Source organism: Scyliorhinus canicula, chromosome 21 (genome assembly GCF_902713615.1).
Source record: "Scyliorhinus canicula chromosome 21, sScyCan1.1, whole genome shotgun sequence".
NCBI lineage: Eukaryota > Metazoa > Chordata > Chondrichthyes > Carcharhiniformes > Scyliorhinidae > Scyliorhinus > Scyliorhinus canicula.
The window spans coordinates 65,820,208-65,839,413 of NC_052166.1; the positions used below are offsets into that span (position 1 = coordinate 65,820,208).

General features: G+C 53.7%; 1 protein-coding gene across 3 annotated transcripts in view; it reads left to right on the forward strand.

The window, feature by feature from the left end:
- fibcd1 (fibrinogen C domain containing 1) overlaps positions 1-17,466 on the forward strand; it is a 53,445-nt gene extending 35,979 nt beyond the window's left edge. Inside the window, exons 5-7 of one of the 3 annotated variants that reach the window (XM_038782542.1) lie at positions 3,757-3,853; positions 11,610-11,789; positions 17,018-17,466. In XM_038782542.1, coding sequence (XP_038638470.1) covers positions 3,757-3,853; positions 11,610-11,789; positions 17,018-17,289 — 549 coding nt within the window. In that variant the 3' untranslated portion in view covers positions 17,290-17,466. Of the gene's footprint in view, positions 1-3,756; positions 3,854-11,609; positions 11,827-17,017 lie in introns of all 3 variants that reach the window. The other 2 variants (XM_038782545.1, XM_038782544.1) reach the window with 2 other exon arrangements.
- Positions 17,467-19,206: the final 1,740 nt, after the last annotated feature.

Sequence of the window (19,206 nt, forward strand, 5' to 3'; positions counted from 1 at the left end):
CCCAAATGGGCATGACCAAACGCCGCTCTCGGAAGTAGGTCAAAAACCTTACGACCCATTCAACCACAACCACCGGCCTCCGTCGATTCTCCGGCCCCCTTCAGGGAGGCTGCAGGCGGGCGCCGATCAGTGCTGGTTCCACACAAACGTGAACCAGGCGGAACGCTGTCCGGCGGGGTGTCTACCAGGCCATTCGAGACCCTTGGATGGTCAGGGTAGGTGCAGGGTAGCCCCCTGGCCCTCCCCTTGGAGCATGGGCACTCTGGCACTGACACCTTGGCACTGCCACCATGACACTGCCAAGCTGTCTGGAGCGCTGCCCGGATGCCAGTGCAAGTGTGCTGGCGGGAAGCTCCCTAAAAAGCCCGCCACAAATTAACTTAGGAATTTGTCTGGAGAATCACAGCCGTAGAAATGTTTGGGTTGAATTCTGTCCGCAATAAGGAAACCATTTTAGTGGCGGCTGCCTTTTCTGTTTCTGGCTTTATCTTGTGTCAGGATTCCCAGCTTTAATCACCTCACAGCAGCATCAGGCCTCGACACGAAGAAAGCTCTGAATTATAGAGATGGCTCAAGAGGCCTCCACGCGTCGAATGAGCAAATCCTGCACTTCCACAACTCTCCTTCCACTTCAAAGGGGAAGTAGCCTAAAGGCAGAGAAGCAGGATTAATATATCCAAGGTTTTTTGATGGACGCGGGAAGAAAGTTTGCAGAGAGAGAATCGCTTCCTTGACACATTCTGACTCCTGTAATATTGCTCTTTGCAGCATCAAATGTCTTTGCAGCAGTCCCCATCTTTATATCTATCTGGGCTAGAGCTGACAGAGGCCATTCAGCCCCTTTAGCACTTCCATCCACACAAACTGGCAGACCCACCTGCCCCATCCACGGTCACAGCGCCTGACTGCTTCTTGAATCAATGGATATATTGTTTCCTCCACTGTTCGTTCATTCTGGCTGGGATTTCTAGCCCTTCCGCTGGGGGATCGTTCAGACCCACAGAAGGCAACCCCGCTAGGCAGGTTTCATGGCCACAGAGAAGGTGAGACAAAGAAATTGGCGTAGACTTCAACGGGGCGAGCAGATCCCCCGACAGGAAATGATGAGCTGTGTCTGTCGCTGGAAAACATGCAGCGGAATGGCAGAAAATCCCACTGCACGGGGATAATTAGCTTCCCCATGGAAATCTGGGAATATGGGCACTCCGATAAGGGGCCGGGGGAATTGTTAACCGTTTCTTTGTATAAATAGAGCTGGCCAGTAAGGTACCAGCTATAGAGAAGACCCAGTAGTGAACTACTGGTGCTGTGTAAATACTATTGTAAAAATTAATTTTTATTGACTCATGATGGAACCATCAATTCACGAAACACGTGTTTTAAGATATGAACAGTGGTTTTAATCTACTTACTACAGAGCCAGCCTGTTACCCATTGAACTCTCGATGAACTGCAGGCTGGCTCTGGACAAGGGTATTTATACAGCAGTCAAGAGGGAAGAGTCGTGGGCGGAGCCAAGGGTGGAGCCCTGTACAAACTCCTGAGCATTCCCAGAGCTACTCCCCCTAGTGGTCGGATAACGCTACTACGCTTACAATGGTATTGGTAAATACAGTGTGAATTACTACGTTACATTCACCACAACTCAACAAATTTGTATTGATTTGGTCACAGTCCACTCTGATCCTCTCTGCAAATCCCTGTGACACACTATTGGTTACTGCTCAACAACCTGAGACAGACCTCTTTATTGCCACTTGCTCCTTTTTGTCAGTTAGCCAATCTTCTATCCAGGCCAGAATCTAACTTATGCCTTTGAAAATCCAAATATACAACTGATTCACCTCTATCTACTCTGGCCGATATCTCATCAAAGAACCCGAGTAAATTTCTCTGACATGACTTCTCCTTCATGAAACCGTGCTGACTCTGCTGGATCAGATTGTGACTTTCCAAATACACTGCTATTTTCTGCTTGATAATTGATTCACATATATTTCCAATAGTCGGAGTTAGACGAACAGTGGTTTTCTCCATTTTACCTCCTTCCCTCTTTGAACAAGGGTCAGTACTGAGGGAGTGCTGCACTGTCAGAGGGTCAGTACTGAGGGAGTGCTGCACTGTCAGAGGGTCAGTACTGAGGGAGTGCTGCACTGTCAGAGGGTCAGTACTGAGGGAGTTCTGCACTGTCAGAGGGTCAGTACTGAGGGAGTGCTGCACTGTCAGAGGGTCAGTACTGAGGGAGCGCTGCACTGTCAGAGGGTCAGTACTGAGGGAGTGCTGCACTGTCAGAGGGTCAGTACTGAGGGAGTCCCACACTGTCAGAGGGTCAGTGCTGAGGAAGTGCTGCACTGTCAGAGGGTCAGTACTGAGGGAGTACGGCACTGTCAGAGGGTCAGTACTGAGGGAGCGCTGCACTGTCAGAGGGTCAGTACTGAGGGAGTCCCACACTGTCAGAGGGTCAGTGCTGAGGAAGTGCTGCACTGTCAGAGGGTCAGTACTGAGGGAGTGCCGCACTGTCAGAGGGTCAGTACTGAGGGAGAGCTGCACTGTCAGAGGGTCAGTACTGAGGGAGTGCTGCACTGTCAGAGGGTCAGTACTGAGGGAGTGCTGCACTGTCAGAGGGTCAGTACTGAGGGAGTTCTGCACTGTCAGAGGGTCAGTACTGAGGGAGTGCTGCACTGTCAGAGGGTCAGTACTGAGGGAGCGCTGCACTGTCAGAGGGTCAGTACTGAGGGAGTGCTGCACTGTCAGAGGGTCAGTACTGAGGGAGTCCCACACTGTCAGAGGGTCAGTGCTGAGGAAGTGCTGCACTGTCAGAGGGTCAGTACTGAGGGAGTACGGCACTGTCAGAGGGTCAGTACTGAGGGAGCGCTGCACTGTCAGAGGGTCAGTACTGAGGGAGTCCCACACTGTCAGAGGGTCAGTGCTGAGGAAGTGCTGCACTGTCAGAGGGTCAGTACTGAGGGAGTGCCGCACTGTCAGAGGGTCAGTACTGAGGGAGTGCTGCACTGTCAGAGGGTCAGTACCGAGGGAGTGCTGCACTGTCAGAGGGTCAGTACTGAGGGAGCGCTGCACTGTCAGAGGGTCAGTACTGAGGGAGTCGCACACTGTCAGAGGGTCAGTGCTGAGGAAGTGCTGCACTGTCAGAGGGTCAGTACTGAGGGAGTGCTGCACTGTCAGAGGGTCAGTACTGAGGGAGTGCTGCACTGTCAGTGGGTCAGTACTGAGGGAGTGCTGCACTGTCAGAGGGTCAGTACTGAGGGAGTGCTGCACTGTCAGAGGGTCAGTACTGAGGGAGTGCTGCACTGTCAGAGGGTCAGTACTGAGGGAGTGCCGTACTGTCAGAGGGTCAGTACTGAGGGAGTGCTGCACTGTCAGAGGGTCAGTACTGAGGGAGTGCCGCACTGTCAGAGGGTCAGTACTGAGGGAGAGCTGCACTGTCAGAGGGTCAGTACTGAGGGAGTGCTGCACTGTCAGAGGGTCAGTACTGAGGGAGTGCCGCACTGTCAGAGGGTCAGTACTGAGGGAGAGCTGCACTGTCAGAGGGCCAGTACTGAGGGAGGGTCACAATGTTGAGGTGCCTTCTTCGCTCTGTGTCCACACCCTCTGTCAGTCTCCCATTTGAGTAGCCAGGCGAGGGAGTGGGGAGAGGAGGTGACCTCACTGTGGCGATCTTTCTGATTGAACTTTGAGTGTTTGTTGACACTGCTCGATATTCACAGTACGGCTCACATCTGGCTGTGTTTATTGCAGGTGTTTCAACGGCGGAAGGATGGATCAGTGAATTTTTTCCAAGGATGGGATGCCTACAAGAACGGATTTGGGAAGATTACGGGAGAGCACTGGTTGGGTAAGTGTTCCGAAGGCCGGTCAGCCTCTCAGGTTGGTTCTGACCTTCAGTTAGACCACAGCTGATCTACATCCCAACTCCATTCAACTACATTCACTCCATTGCCCTTAACGCCCAATAAAAAATGTCATTGTTTCGTGGGCTGTGGGCATTTGGGGGTCACAGTGGCACAGTGGTTAGCACTGCTGCCGCACAGCACCAGGGTTCAATTCCCGCCTCGGTTGACTGTCTCTGTGGAGTTTGCACATTCTCCCCGCGTCTGCGTGGGTTTCCTCCGGGTGCTCCGGTTTCCAACCACAGTCCAAAGATGTGCAGGTTAGGTGGATTGGTCACGCTAAATTGCCCTTAGTGTCCAAAGGTTAGGTAGGGTTATGGGGTTAGAGGGATAGGGTTGGGTAGTGGGTCTAGTTTGGATGCTCTTTCAGAGGATTAGTGCAGACGCGATGGGCCAAATGGCCTCTTTCTGCCTTGTCGGAGTTCTATGAAAAATCTCAATCTTGGAAAGATCCAACTTTTCCCACAATGCTCTGAGGATGGGCTGTTTCTCTGACGGGCTCGACTTGTATTTCCTGAGGTTTAGAAGATTAAGAGACAACTTGATTATAACATATAGGAGTCTGAGGGGTTTTGACAGGGTGGACGTGGAGAGGATGTTTCCTCTTGTGAGAGAATCTAGCCGGGATCACGGTTTAAGAATAAGGGAGGGATTCTGCGTTGCCCAACACCGATATCGTAATCGCTGATCGGGTGGAGAATCCCTTTGGCCGCCCAGATCGGGGGGCAGTGCCAGTTTGATGCCAGTTTTCCATTCTCCGCCCCCCTGCGAAATGGCGTCATTGCGCCATTGCGTTGGAACGGCGTTGGCGTGTCTTCAGAAGGCCCTCCCCCGATACCCTGCCCCTGATGGGCACAGTTCCCGCCCGCGTGGGGGACGTGTGGTCTGAGCAGTGAGGCAGCCAGCTTGGCGGCCGGAAGCCGTGCTACAGGCCGGGAGGGGGGGGGGGGCTTCCGCGAGGGCTGGTGTTGCCGTGCGCATGTGCAGCCACGGACCTGGCCATTCTCTGCCCGTTTTTGGCATGGGAGCCGGGAGTTGTAGCCGGATTGGCTGCTCGCTCCTCACCGGTCCCAGGATCGATGGGGGTTCAGCGCCAATTTTGGCATGGTAAAACGCCACAGTTCCCATGCCAGCATCAGAACTTAGCCGCAGAATCGGAGTATCCAGCCCATGGTGCCACCCATTTAAGACAGGTGAGGATAAATATTTTCTCTCAGAGGGTGGCGAGTCTCTGGAACTCTCTGCCTCAAATGGCAGTGGAGGCAAAATCCTTCAATACTTTTAAGCGCTTCAATATTTTTAAAGCAGAGATAGATAGGGGGCGGGATTCTCCCAGCCTTGGACCACGACGGAGAATCCCCGCGAATGGGCCACGCAGCCCCGTCCCCGGCACGTGATTCCCCGCAGTGCGGAGAATCGGCGTCATTGGCGCCGGCCCGCCGACTCTCCGGCCCGGATGGGCCAAACGGCCGTAGGAAATGAGCTGAGTCCTGCCGGCGGCGTTCTAACCTGCTCTGTGCCAGCGGGAACTCGGTGTGTAAGGGTCGGGTGGCAGCTGTGGGGGCGGGGGGGGGGTCTGACCCCAGGGGGGGCCTCCAATGTGGCCTGGCCGGCCCCTGTGGCTGGGAGCATCCTTTCCTACGCACCGGCCCCTGTAATCCTGCGCCATGTTGCGTTGGGGCCAGCACGCTGAAGGAGGCCACTGCGCATCCGCGTGTTGGCGCCACGGGCGCATGTCCTCGTTGGCGCCGGGGCAGCTGCGCATGCGCGGATACCGCGGCGCGCAGCTCGCGCCAGGGTCTGCAGCTGGAGCAGTGCGAACCCCTCCAGCGCCGTGCTGGCCCTCTGTAGGAGCCAGAATTAGTCGTGGGAGCGGCCCGTTCGCCCCGCGACGGCGTTTACGACGCCCTGGACACTCTGCCGCGGGATTGGAGAATCCTGCTCAGGGATCTTGATGAGCAAGGGGGTGAAAGGTGAAAGGTTATCGGGGGCTCGGTGGGAATGTGGGGTTCAGGTTACAATCAGATCAGCCATTGAATGTCGGAACTGACTTGAGGGGCTGAGTGGCCTACTCCTGACCCTCATTTGTTTGTTCATATCTTGTACCAATGGTTTGCTCTGTTGTGCTTGTGTCAACTTGGTTCAACTGGTAACACATTTGTCACTAAGTTAGAGGGTTGTCTCTGACTTCTATAAGCGATGTTAGACCAAGGCCCCATCTCCTCTTTCAGAGGCATAAAAGAGAACAATAATAATCTTTATTGTTGTCACAAGTAGGCTTACATTAACACTGCAATGAAGTTACTGTGAAAAGCCCCTAGTCACCACATTCCGGCGCCTGTTCAGGTACACAGAGGGAGAATTCAGAATGTCCAATTCACCTAACAGCACGTCTTTCGGGACTTGTGGGAGGAAACCGGAGCACCCGGAGGAAACCCACGCAGACACGGGGAGAACGTGCAGACTCCGCACAGTCAGTGACCCAAGCCGGGTATCGAACCTGGGACCCTGGAGCTGTGAAGCCACGCTACCACGCCGCCCTGAACACAGAAGAGCAGAGGTTCTTCCTGATCGTCAATATTAATCCCTTTCACCAAAATCATAAAAAACAGACATCAGGATGTCACTGAGCACTTTACAACCAATCAAGTACTTTTTGAAGTGCTGGCACTTTTGTAATGTAGGGAATGTGGCAGTCAATTGGCGCACAGCAAGCTCCCAAAACAACAATGGTACCAAATGATGGAACCATCAATTCACTAGACACGTGCTTTAAGATATGAACAGTGGTTTTAATCTACTTACAACAGAGCCAGCCTGTTCCGTGTTGAACTCTCGATGAACTGAACGACTGGCTCTGAGCATTGGTATTTATACAGCAGTCCAGGGGGAGGAGTTGTGGGCGGAGCCAAGGGTGGAGCCCTGTACAAACTCCTAAGCATTCCCAGCGCTACTCCCCCTAGTGGTCGGGCAACGCAACTGCGCTTACAAATGAATGGTCTCATGTATATACAATACAGTGTGAATTACGGAGTTACATTCACCACACCAAATAACCTGGTCATTTAATTTTGTGATATTCCTTAAAGGGGTAAATAACAGAATCATCAGCTGGTTCCAGCACAGAAAGAGGCCAGTAAGTCCACCAACCCCATTCCGGATCTCTCCTGCAGTCATTTAGTTAGCCCCACTGCCCTGCCTTACCCCATCACCCTTCAATGAAGGTGTCCAGGTGTTTATACAATTCCCGTGTCAAAGCCACAATAAACTCTCAGGCAGCGATTTCCAGATCTGAGTCACTGCATCAGATGGTTTTCCCTCATATCATTGTTGGTTTTGTTGCCAATCACCATAAATTGGTGTGTTCTGCATCATTGATCTTTTAGGCATTGGGAACAGTTTCTATCTTTTTTTAACTAAATTTTACTTTTTTCCAATTAAGGGGCAATTTAGCGCGGTCAATCCACCTACCCTGCACATCTTTGGGTTGTGGGGGTGAAACCCACGCAAAAAACACAGGGAGAATGTGCAAACTCCCCACGGACAGTGACCCAGAGCCGGATCGAACCCGGGCCCTCGGCGCTGTGAGGCAGCAGTGCTAACCACTCCGCCACCGTGCTGCCCTCGTTTCTTCCTCTCTACTCTGCTCAGACCCTTCAAGGCTTTGCATATCTTGATCAAATCTCCCCTCAACCTTCTCCTCTCCAGGGAGACAGAGCCAAGCTCCCCAAATCTGCCCACGTGGTTTGGCCCAGGAGACATGTACTTATTAGAAATATTCTCATTGGCTGTTTTGCTTAACATTTCATCCAAAAGACAGCAGCTGGTGCAGTGCAGCATTCCCTCAGCACCGCACAAGGAGGTTCAGCCGGCACTATTTATTTTTTATTCTTTCATGTGATGTGGGCATTGTTGGCAAGGTCAGCATTTGTTGGGCACTTAAGAATCAACCTCATTATTGTGGATCTGGAGTCACGTGTAGGCCAGACCGGGTAAGGAGCAGCAGATTTCCTTCCCTAAAGGACATTAGGGAACCAGACGGGTTTTTAATACAAGGGTTTCACAGTCACCATTACTTTTTTTAAATTTAAAGTACCCAATTCTTTTTTTCCAATTAAGGGACAATTTAGCGTGGCCAATCCACCTACCCTGCACATCTTTGGGTTGTGGGGGCGAAACCCACGCAAACACGGGGAGAATGTGCAAACTCCACACGGACAGTGACCCAGAGCCGGGATCGAACCCAGGACCTCAGCGCCGTGAGGCAGCAGTGCTAACCACTGTGCCACCGGGCCGCCCTACAGTCACCATTACTGATAATAGCTCTCAATTCCAGCTTTTATTAATTGAACTGGAATAAGGGCAGCGCGGTGGCGCAGTGGTTAGCACTGCTGCCTCATAGCGCCGAGGACCTGGGTTCAATCCCGTCATGGGTCACCGTCCGTGTGGGGTTTGTAGTTCTCCCGTGTCTGCGTGGGTCTCACACACACAAACACACACACACACACACACACCCCTCCCCTGGTTTACCCTGGCTGTCTGGATTCGTAGTTTAATGACATTTACACTGCCTGCCCAATACGCACTCAAGTTTCTGGAGTGAGTCTTGAACACACGACTATGAGACTCAGGGGTGAGAAAGGCATTCGCTGAGCCACAGTAATGGGGTGAATAACGATAACGGACAGCTCCACATAAAGGCAACAGTTGCACGTCAAAGGTGATTGACGTGCCGTGGAAAATTGCATTGAAATGCCCCTAAATAGTTCAGCCCCTGTCTTATTCCAATCGATTGGATTCCTTTCGCACCAGTCCCACTTGGTGAATAAGCCGGGCTGGTAGTTGATTATTATATCAACACCATATTGCCCTGGTCCACAGGGGCACCTGAAACTGTCAGGCTGAGCGTGATCTGACTCCGCTGATTCCAGCTCAGCAAAGAGTCTGAACCCAATCGCCTGTTTGATCAGACATTGAGAAGTGATGCGTGTTGTCATAGACACCAATCCCTGAATCACCTGAGGGGTTTATAACTCAATCCACTTGCTCTAAATAAACATCACAGCCAGGTAAAGGATGCTGTTTTTTTGTAATTAATGCCAAGCTGTTTGAGTCAATCTGTCTCCCTCTTCCCAACGCTCAGTATTGAGTTCAAATAAATATTCATATCCAACCGGTGATTTTAACTCGGGAGATAATCTCAATTCTGTCTCTGAAGGTTTCCGCTGAGGGTGAGACATTCGGCATCACTCGAAGCACAGAAAAGTTACGGAAGATTGTGGCCATTCTAGCCCATTGTGTCTGTGCCAAACAAAATAGTCCCCCAATCTAATCCCGTTCATTCCCATTTAACACTCAGTAGTATGGAGTATTTCTCCCAATTGCACTATCCTCCCAAGTTTTTACTGTGCACTATTTCGTCCAGGCAGGGAACTCATTTGTTTTATTTATCATGTAAAGAAACAGTTGCATTTCAATAGCACCGTTCTCGGCCTCAGACCATCCTAAAGCATAGAACATAGAACATAGAACGATACAGCGCAGTACAGGCCCTTCGGCCCTCGATGTTGCACCGACATGGAAAAAAACTAAAGGCCATCTAACCTACACTATGCCCTTATCATCCATATGCTTATCCAATAAACTTTTAAATGCCCTTAATGTTGGCGAGTTCACTACTGTTGCAGGTAGGGCATTCCACGGCCTCACCACTCTTTGCGTAAAAAACCCACCTCTGACCTCTGTCCTATATCTATTACCCCTCAATTTAAGGCTATGTCCCCTCGTGCTAGCCACCTCCATCCGCGGGAGAAGGCTCTCGCTGTCCACCCTATCTAACCCTCTGATCATTTTGTATGCCTCTATTAAGTCACCTCTTAACCTTCTTCTCTCTAACGAAAACAACCTCAAGTCCATCAGCCTTTCCTCATAAGATTTTCCCTCCATACCAGGCAACATCCTGGTAATCTCCTCTGCACCCGTTCCAAAGCTTCCACGTCCTTCCTATAATGAGGCGACCAGAACTGTACGCAATACTCCAAATGCGGCCGTACTAGAGTTTTGTACAACTGCAACATGACCTCATGGCTCCGGAACTCAATCCCTCTACAGTTTGCAGTTGGACTATTGAACAGAAACTGAACTGGACTAACTATAATTACTGTGGCTACCAGAGCAGGTCAGACGCTGGGAATCCTGTGGCAAATAACTCACCTCCTGACTCCCCAAAGCCTGTCCACCATCTACAAGGCACAAGTCAGGAGTGTGATGGAATCCTCTCCACTTGCCTGGATGAGCGCAGCTCCAACAACACTCAGAGAGGCTCGACACCATCCAGGACAAAGCAGCCTTGCTTGATTGACACTCCATCCACAAACATTCACTCCCATCGCCACCGGCGAACAGCAGCAGCCGTGTGTACCATCTACAAGGTGCACTGCAGGAACTCATTGAGGTTCCTTAGGCAGCACCTTCCAAACCCACAACCACTGACATCTAGAAGGACAAGAGCAGCAGATACCTGGGAACATCGCCACCTGGAGGTTCCCCTCCAAGTCACTCACTACCCTGACTTGGAAATATATTGGCTGTTGCTTCACTGTACCAGGGCCAAAGTCTTGGAATTTCCTCCCTAACAGCACAGTGGGTGTACCTACACCTCAGGGACTGCAGCGGTTCAAAAAGGCAGCTCACCACCACCTTCTGAAGGGCAACTAGCGATGGGTAATAAATGCTGGCCTAGTCAGCGACGCCCACATCCCGTAAATAAATTAAAAGAGTCAATTATGACTTTTGAAGTGTAGTCACTGTCAGGAGCCAATTTGCGCACAGCAAGATCCCACAAACAGTAACGTGATAATCACCAGATAATCTCTTCTTTTTAAAAAAAAATTTAGAGTACCCAATTATTTTTTCCAATTAAGGGGCAATTTAGCGTGGCCAATCCACCTACTCTGCACATTTTTGGGTTGTGGGGGTGAAACCCACGCAGACACGGGGAGAATGTGCAAACTCCACACGGACAGTGATCCAGAGCTGGGATCGAACCTGGGACCTCAGCGCCGTGAGGCAGCTGTGCTAACCACTAGGCCACCGTGCTGCCCTAACTGTTCTTATTTCAAACCTTTTGATTGAGGTTTAATATTGGTCAAGAGATCTGGAATAACTTTGCTGCTGTTCTTCCATTAGTGGCTGAGGGCTCCATTGCACATATTGAGGGTGGGGTATGGGGCTGGATTCAGCTGCGTGCTTCACGGCAACGCACCATTCACTGGCGGCGGGATTCACGGCAACGCACCATTCACTGGCGGCGGGATTCACGGCAACGCACCATTCACTGGCGGCGGGATTCCCTAATCCCACCACTTGCCAATGGGATTTCCCATTGAAGCCATCCCCACGCCACAGGGAAACTCCATTCCCGGATTCCCATCGTGATTCTGGGATTGAAATTCCTCCCTCAAACCCACATCCCTCAGCCGGCTCACACCCAGCTCCAGTTGCACATTCGGCAAGGTCACACCAGCGAGAGGAGGAGCAGATCCGAGGATTTCCCAATATCTGGAATGGTCCTCTTCTCCTGATAACCTCCCACTGACACCGATAATAACCTCCCGTCACCTTGGCGACGGTCAATCCTCCATACCGCCAGCTTCATGATGCACCTTGTTTGCTGAGAATCAATCTTCTCTCCCTCCTCAGGTTTGAAGAGGATCCACGCTCTCACTATTCAGTCACACTACGAGCTCCGGATCGAGATGGAAGACTTTGAAAACAGCACCGCCTACGCCCAGTACGAGACATTCGGGATTGGCCTGTACGCTGTCGATCCAGAGACGGATGGTTATCCATTGACTGTGGCCGAATACTCCGGAACTGCAGGTCTTAACACCCTTTCTGACTCAAGGACTCAGACCCGGTGAGACCTTCCTGGGTCAGGGGAACATGAGGGCGGGGTTATGAGATTATGGGCACGATCTTCCCAACAAGGAACACAAGTTCCCGAGCGAGCGAGTTTAGCCGCTTTTCCCGGCAGTGCCGACATACACGCGGCTATTCAACGTGACTCGCTTTGAATAAGGGGCCAGAATGGGGATGTGCGGCCAAGGCCAGGGAGAGCCCCGTCTCTCACAGTGGGGAGCTCTCCTCGCTGGAACTCCCTTCTGTGGCAACAGAGTGGGGCGTCATTTTTAAATGGCACCCCAATCTCCGAGGACCACAAATAAATCCCTGACCTCCATCCAGCCCCAACACAACATGGGAGGGACCCAAGGGACTCTCGCTTCCTGTGACCCCCCCCTCCAACCACACAACCCCCAACACCCACGCCCGACAACCCCCCGATCGCCCCCCCGTACAAAAAATGCCGGTTTGCCGGTGGCAACAGCGAGATTGCGCTGAGCCTCGTGAGATTGCGCTGAGCCCCGCGAGATTGCGCTCAGCCCTGCGAGATTGCGCTCAGCCCCACGAGATTGTGCTGAGCCCCGCGACATTGCGTTGAGCCCCGCGAGATTGCGCTCAGCCCCGCGAGATTGCGTTGAGCCCCGCGAGATTGCGCTCAGCCCCGTGAGATTGCGCTCAGCCTCGCGAGATTGCGCTGAGCCCCGCGAGATTGCGCTGAGCCCCGCGAGATTGCGCTGAGCCCCGCGAGATTGCGCTGAGCCCCGCGAGATTGCGCTGAGCCGAGAATGCGCTGAGCCTCGTGAGATTGCGTTCAGCCCCGCGAGATTGCGTTCAGCCCCGCGAGATTGCGCTGAGCCCCGCGAGATTGCGCTGAGCCTCGTGAGATTGCATTCAGCCCCGCGAGATTGCGTTCAGCCCCGCGAGATTGTGCTGTGCCCCGCGAGATTGCGCTGAGCCCCGCGAGATTGCGCTCAGCCCCGTGAGATTGCGCTGAGCCCCGCAAGATTGCGCTCAGCCCCGCGAGATTGCGCTGAGCCCTGCGAGATTGCGCTCAGCCCCGCGAGATTGCGCTCAGCCCCGCGAGATTGCGCTGAGCCCTGCGAGATTGCGCTCAGCCCCGCGAGATTGCGCTCAGCCCCGCGAGATTGCGCTGAGTCTCGCGAGATTGCGCTGAGCCCCGCGAGATTGCGCTCAGCCCCGCGAGATTGCGCTGAGACTCGCGAGATTGCGCTGAGCCCGGTGAGATTGCGTTTAGCCCCGCGAGATTGCGCTGAGCCCGGCGAGATTGCACTGAGCCGCGCGAGATTGCATTCAGCCCCGCGAGATTGCGCTCAGCCCTGCGAGATTGCGCTGTGCCCCGCGAGACTGTGTTCAGCCTCGCGAGATTGCGCTGAGCCCCGCGAGATTGCGCTGAGCCTCGCGAGATTGTGCTCAGCCTCGCGAGATTGTGCTCAGCCCCGTGAGATTGCGCTCAGCCCCGCGAGATTGCGCTCAGCCGAGATTGCGCCGAGCCCCGCGAGATTGCGCTGAGCATCGGGAGATTGCGTTCAGCCCCGCGAGATTGCGCTGAGCCCCGCGAGATTGCGTTCAGCCCCGCGAGATTGCGCTGAGCCCCGCGAGATTGCGTTCAGCCCCGCGAGATTGCGCTGAGCCCCGCGAGATTGCGCTGAGCCTCGCGAGATTGCGCTGAGCCTCGCGAGATTGCGTTCAGCCCCGCGAGATTTCGCTCAGCCCCGCGAGATTGCACTGAGCCTCGCGAGATTGCGTTCAGCCCCGCGAGATTGCGCTCAGCCCCGCGAGATTGCGCTGAGCCCCGCGAGATTGCGTTCAGCCCCGCGAGATTGCACTGAGCCTCGGAGATTGCGCTGAGCCCCTTGGGATTGCGCTCAGCCTAGCGAGATTGCGCTCAGCCCCGCGAGATTGCACTGAGCCCCGCAAGATTGCGCTCAGCCCAGCGAGATTGCGTTCAGCCCCGCGAGATTGCGCTGAGTCTCGCGAGATTGCGCTGAGCCCGGCGAGATTGCGCTGAGTCTCGCGAGATTGCGCTGAGCCCCGCGAGATTGCGCTCAGCCCCGCGAGATTGCGCTGAGACTCGCGAGATTGTGCTGAGCCGCGCGAGATTGCATTCAGCCCCGCGAGATTGCGCTCAGCCCTGCGAGATTGCACTGAGCCCCGCGAGATTGCGCTGAGCCTCGCGAGATTGTGCTCAGCCCCGTGAGATTGCGTTCAGCCCCGCGAGATTGCGCTCAGCCCCGCGAGATTGCGCTCAGCCTCGCGAGATTGCGCTGAGCCCCGTGAGATTGCGCTGAGCCCCGCGAGATTGCGCCGAGCCCCGCGAGATTGCGCTGAGCATCGGGAGATTGCGTTCAGCCCCGCGAGATTGTGCTGTGTCCCGCGAGATTGCGCTGAGCCCCGCGAGACTGCGCTCAGCCCCGCGAGATTGCGCTCAGCCCCGCGAGATTGCGCTGAGCCCTGCGAGATTGCGTTCAGCCCCGCGAGATTGCGCTGAGCCCCGCGAGATTGCGCTGAGCCCTGCGAGATTGCGCTGAGCCGAGATTGCGCTGAGCCCCGCGAGATTGCGCTCAGCCCCGCGAGATTGCGCTCAGCCCCGCGAGATTGCGCTGAGCCCCGCGAGATTGCGCTCAGCCCCGCGAGATTGCGCTGATCCTCGCGGGATTGCGCTGAGCCCCGCGAGAATGCGCTGAGCCGAGATTACGCTGAGACCCGCGAGATTGCGTTCAGCCCCGCGAGATTGCGCTCAGCCCTGCGAGATTGCGCTGAGCCTCGCGAGATTGCGCTCAGCCCCGCAAGATTGCGTTCAGCCCCGCGAGATTGCGCTCAGCCCCGCAAGATTGCGCTCAGCCCCGCAAGATTGCGCTGAGCCCCGCGAGATTGCGCTCAGCCCCGCGAGATTGCGCTCAGCCCCGCGAGATTGCGCTCAGCCCCGCGAGATTGCGTTGAGCCGAGATTGCGCTGAGCCCCGCGAGATTGCGCTCAGCCCCGCGAGATTGCGCTCAGCCCCGCGAGATTGCGTTGAGCCGAGATTGCGCTGAGCCCCGCGAGATTGCGTTCAGCCTCGCGTGATTGCGTTGAGCCGAGATTGTGCTGAGCCCCGCGAGATTGCGCTCAGCCCCGTGAGATTGCGCTCAGCCCCGCGAGATTGCGCTGAGCCGAGATTGCGCTGAGCCCCGCGAGATTGCGCTGAGCCGAGATTACGCTGAGACCCGTGAGATTGCGCTCAGCCCCGCGAGATTGCGCTCAGCCCCGCAAGATTGCGTTGAGCCGAGATTGCGCTGAGCCCCGCGAGATTGCGCTCAGCCCCACGAGATTGCGTTGAGCCGAGATTGCGCTGAGCCCCGCGAGATTGCGTTCAGCCTCGCGTGATTGCGTTGAGCCGAGATTGTGCTGAGCCCCGCGAGATTGCGCTGAGACTCGCGAGATTGCGCTGAGACCCGCGAGATCGCGCTGAGACCCGCGAGATTGCGCTCAGCCCCGCGAGATTGCGCTCAGCCCTGCGAGATTGCGTTCAGCCCCGCGAGATTGCGCACAGCCCCGCGAGATTGCGCACAGCCTCGCGAGATTGCGTTCAACCCCGCAAGATTGCGCAGAGCCTCGCGAGATTGCGCTCAGCCCCGCGAGATTGCGCTGAGCCTCGCGAGATTGCGCTCAGCCCCGCGAGATTGCGTTGAGCCCCGCGAGATTGCGCTCAGCCCCGCGAGATTGCGCTCAGCCCCGCGAGATTGCGCTGAGACTCGTGAGATTGCGCTGAGACCCGCGAGATTGCGTTGAGCCCCGCGAGATTGCGCTCAGCCCTGCGAGATTGCGCTGAGCCTCGCGAGATTGCGCTCAGACCCGCGAGATTGCGCTCAGCCCCGCGAGATTGCGTTGCTTGCCGTGTTGGTCCTGGGAGCGGGGTCTCCTGGCTTTCACCGGCCTCGCTGAGTCGGACATCTCCCCAGGACCCCGGGGAGAATTCCCCTGCTCTCCGTCACACACTGATTTGGGATCTTTGCGCCCAGACAAGGTCCTGCTTTATTGTTTTTTTAATAAATTTACAATACCGAATTTTTTTTTACCAATTAAGGGGCAATTTAGCATGGCTAATCCACCCATCCTGCACATCTTTGGGCTATGGGGGCGAAACCCACACAAACACGGGGAGAATGTGCAAACTCCACACGGACAGTGACCCAGAGCCGGGATCGAACCTGGGACCTCAGCGCCGTGAGGCAGCAGTGCTAACCCACTGCGCCACCGAGCTGCCCATCTTGGTTTACTGTTGCATTCAAAAGAAAGCAGTTCCAACAATGCAGCACTCCCTCAGTACTGACCCTCTGACAGTGCAGCACTCCCTCAGTACTGACCCTCTGACAGTGCAGCACTCCCTCAGTACTGACCCTCTGACAGTGCGGCACTCCCTCAGTGCTGACCCTCTGACAGTGCAGCACTCCCTCAGTACTGACCCTCTGACAGTGCAGCACTCCCTCAGTACCGACCCTCTGACAGTGCAGCACTCCCTCAGTACTGACTCTCTGACAGTGCGGCACTCCCTCAGTACTGACCCTCTGACAGTGCAGCACTCCCTCAGTACTGACCCTCTGACAGTGCGGCGCTCCCTCAGTACTGACCCTCTGACAGTGCAGCACTCCCTCAGTACTGACCCTCTGACAGTGCAGCACTCCCTCAGTACTGACCCTCTGACAGTGCGGCACTCCCTCAGTACTGACCCTCTGACAGTGCAGCACTCCCTCAGTACTGACCCTCTGACAGTGCAGCACTCCCTCAGTACTGACCCTCTGACAGTGCGGCGCTCCCTCAGTACTGACCCTCTGACAGTGCAGCACTCCCTCAGTACTGACCCTCTGACAGTGCAGCACTCCCTCAGCACTGACCCTCTGACAGTGCGGCACTCCCTCAGTACTGACCCTCTGACAGTGCAGCACTCCCTCAGTACTCACCCTCTGACAGTGTGGCACTCCCTCAGTACTGACCCTCTGACAGAGCAACACTCGCTGCGACTGTTAAATTTTGAAGTCTCCGGGATAGGATTTGAACCCATGACCGTCTGGATGTAGGTCAGAGTGTTACCAACTGAGCCAGGGCTGACAACAAACCTCTGAACTGCACCTGCTTTCCAGATGGTAGGTACAGTGCAGACCATCAGCATCATTCGGTGAATTGCTGTAACCACCAGTTTCTTTCCTCAGGGGACTCACTTCTGAAGCATAACGGGATGAGATTCACCACCAAGGACCGGGACAACGATCGCTCAGAGAATAACTGTGCCACCTTCTACCGTGGGGCCTGGTGGTACCATAATTGCCACACCTCCAACCTCAATGGGCAGTATCTGAAGGGCCATCACTCCTCATACGCAGACGGCATTGAGTGGTCCTCCTGGACTGGCTGGCAGTATTCCCTCAAATTTGTTGAAATGAAGATCAGACCGCGGAACGGTGGCCAACGACGAGACGTTTAGCCGTGTGATCGTTTAACCCTCGATTGTTACAAAGTTGTGAGTCCATGAAAAACGTTAACACACGACTCGAGCAAAATGTTAAGTACACACAGACACAACCTCGCACACACACACTCAACACAAACACACACACACTCAATACAAACACACAACCACACACTCAACACAAACACACAACCACACACTCACTACAAACACACAACCTCACACACGCACACACACACTCAATACAAACACACAACCACACACTCAACACAAACACACACACACTCAACACAAACACACACACACTCAATACAAACACACACACACTCAACACAAACACATACACACTCAACACAAACACACACACACTCAATACAAACACACACACACTCAACACAAACACACACACACTCAATACAAACACACACACACTCAATACAAACACACACACACTCAACACAAACACACACACACTCAATACAAACACACACACTCAATACAAACACACACACACTCAATACAAACACACACACACTCAACACAAACACACACACACTCAATACAAACACACACACACTCAATACAAACACACACACACTCAATACAAACACACACACACTCAATACAAACACACACACTCAACACAAACACACAACCACACACTCAATACAAACACACAACTACATACTCAATACAAACACACAACTACATACTCAATACAAACACACAACTACACACTCAATACAAACGCACTCACAATACGAGCACACACATAGACACTCACTGACACACACACACACACTCACCCCCATACACACACACACGGACTCACGCTCTCACACACACTCACAACCACATTCTCACACACACTCACAGACACGTTCACTCTCATACGCTTGCACACACACTCTCATTCACACACATAAACTCACACATACACCAAACCAACACCCACACTCTCACTCACACATATTCGCACACTCAAACTCACAGCCTGCATGCACACACACACAGAGACAAACTCTCACCACATGTACACACGCATTTCCACACAAACCTTCCCTCACACATCCATATGCGAGACACAAACATGTGCACATATACATTACGAGGAGAGATTACACAAAATACAGATGGTTAATGGATGATCTGATTGGGGCTTTTAGGAATTTGAAAGGAATTGTGGTAGAGAGAGAGAAACATGCTCCACTCGTGGTCGGGTGGGGTCTGGAACAGGAGACACAGGTTTAAAATCAGAGCCAAGCCATTCAGGGAATACTTCTTCACAGGGTGATGCAAGGGTGGAACACCGTCCCATAACAAAACATTAGATGCGCACTCAATTAATAACTTTAAATCTGAGATGGATTGGGATTTTGCCGGCGAGGGAATGGGGGGATATGGAGTCAGGGCTGGTGAATAGAGTTGGGACACAGACCAGCTATGATCTCGAGGAATGGCAATGGGACAGGCTTCGTGGCCTCCTGGTTCAATGGTCCTGTATCAATATCTAGATGTCTTGCGTGCCTCCTTTTTATCTGTTGCAAGGGGCTGCACTGATGATAACTCAAAGCATCCACGTCGTTTTAATGGTTCTGATTCCTTCTAATGTAATACTTCCTACATTGTGCTGTTGGGCCGTGCCTCGTTCCCATTTCTGGAATCCAGCGGAGATAAAGAGCAGGAAATGAACATGGATCTTGGGTGGAATGGGAGATCCCTTGTGGGGACAGGTCCCGGGATGGGGGTCAACTGAATTTTTGAAATGCAAGATGGAACAGGTGAGATAGATGGAGAGAAGCTATTTCTGCTGGTTGGGGAATTCCAGACTGGGGACCATAAAAATTAGAGCCAGTTCTTTCAGGAGTGAAATTAGGAAACTTGTAAGCGCCCAAAGGCTGGGAGAAGTTTGAAACTCTCTTCCGCAATTGG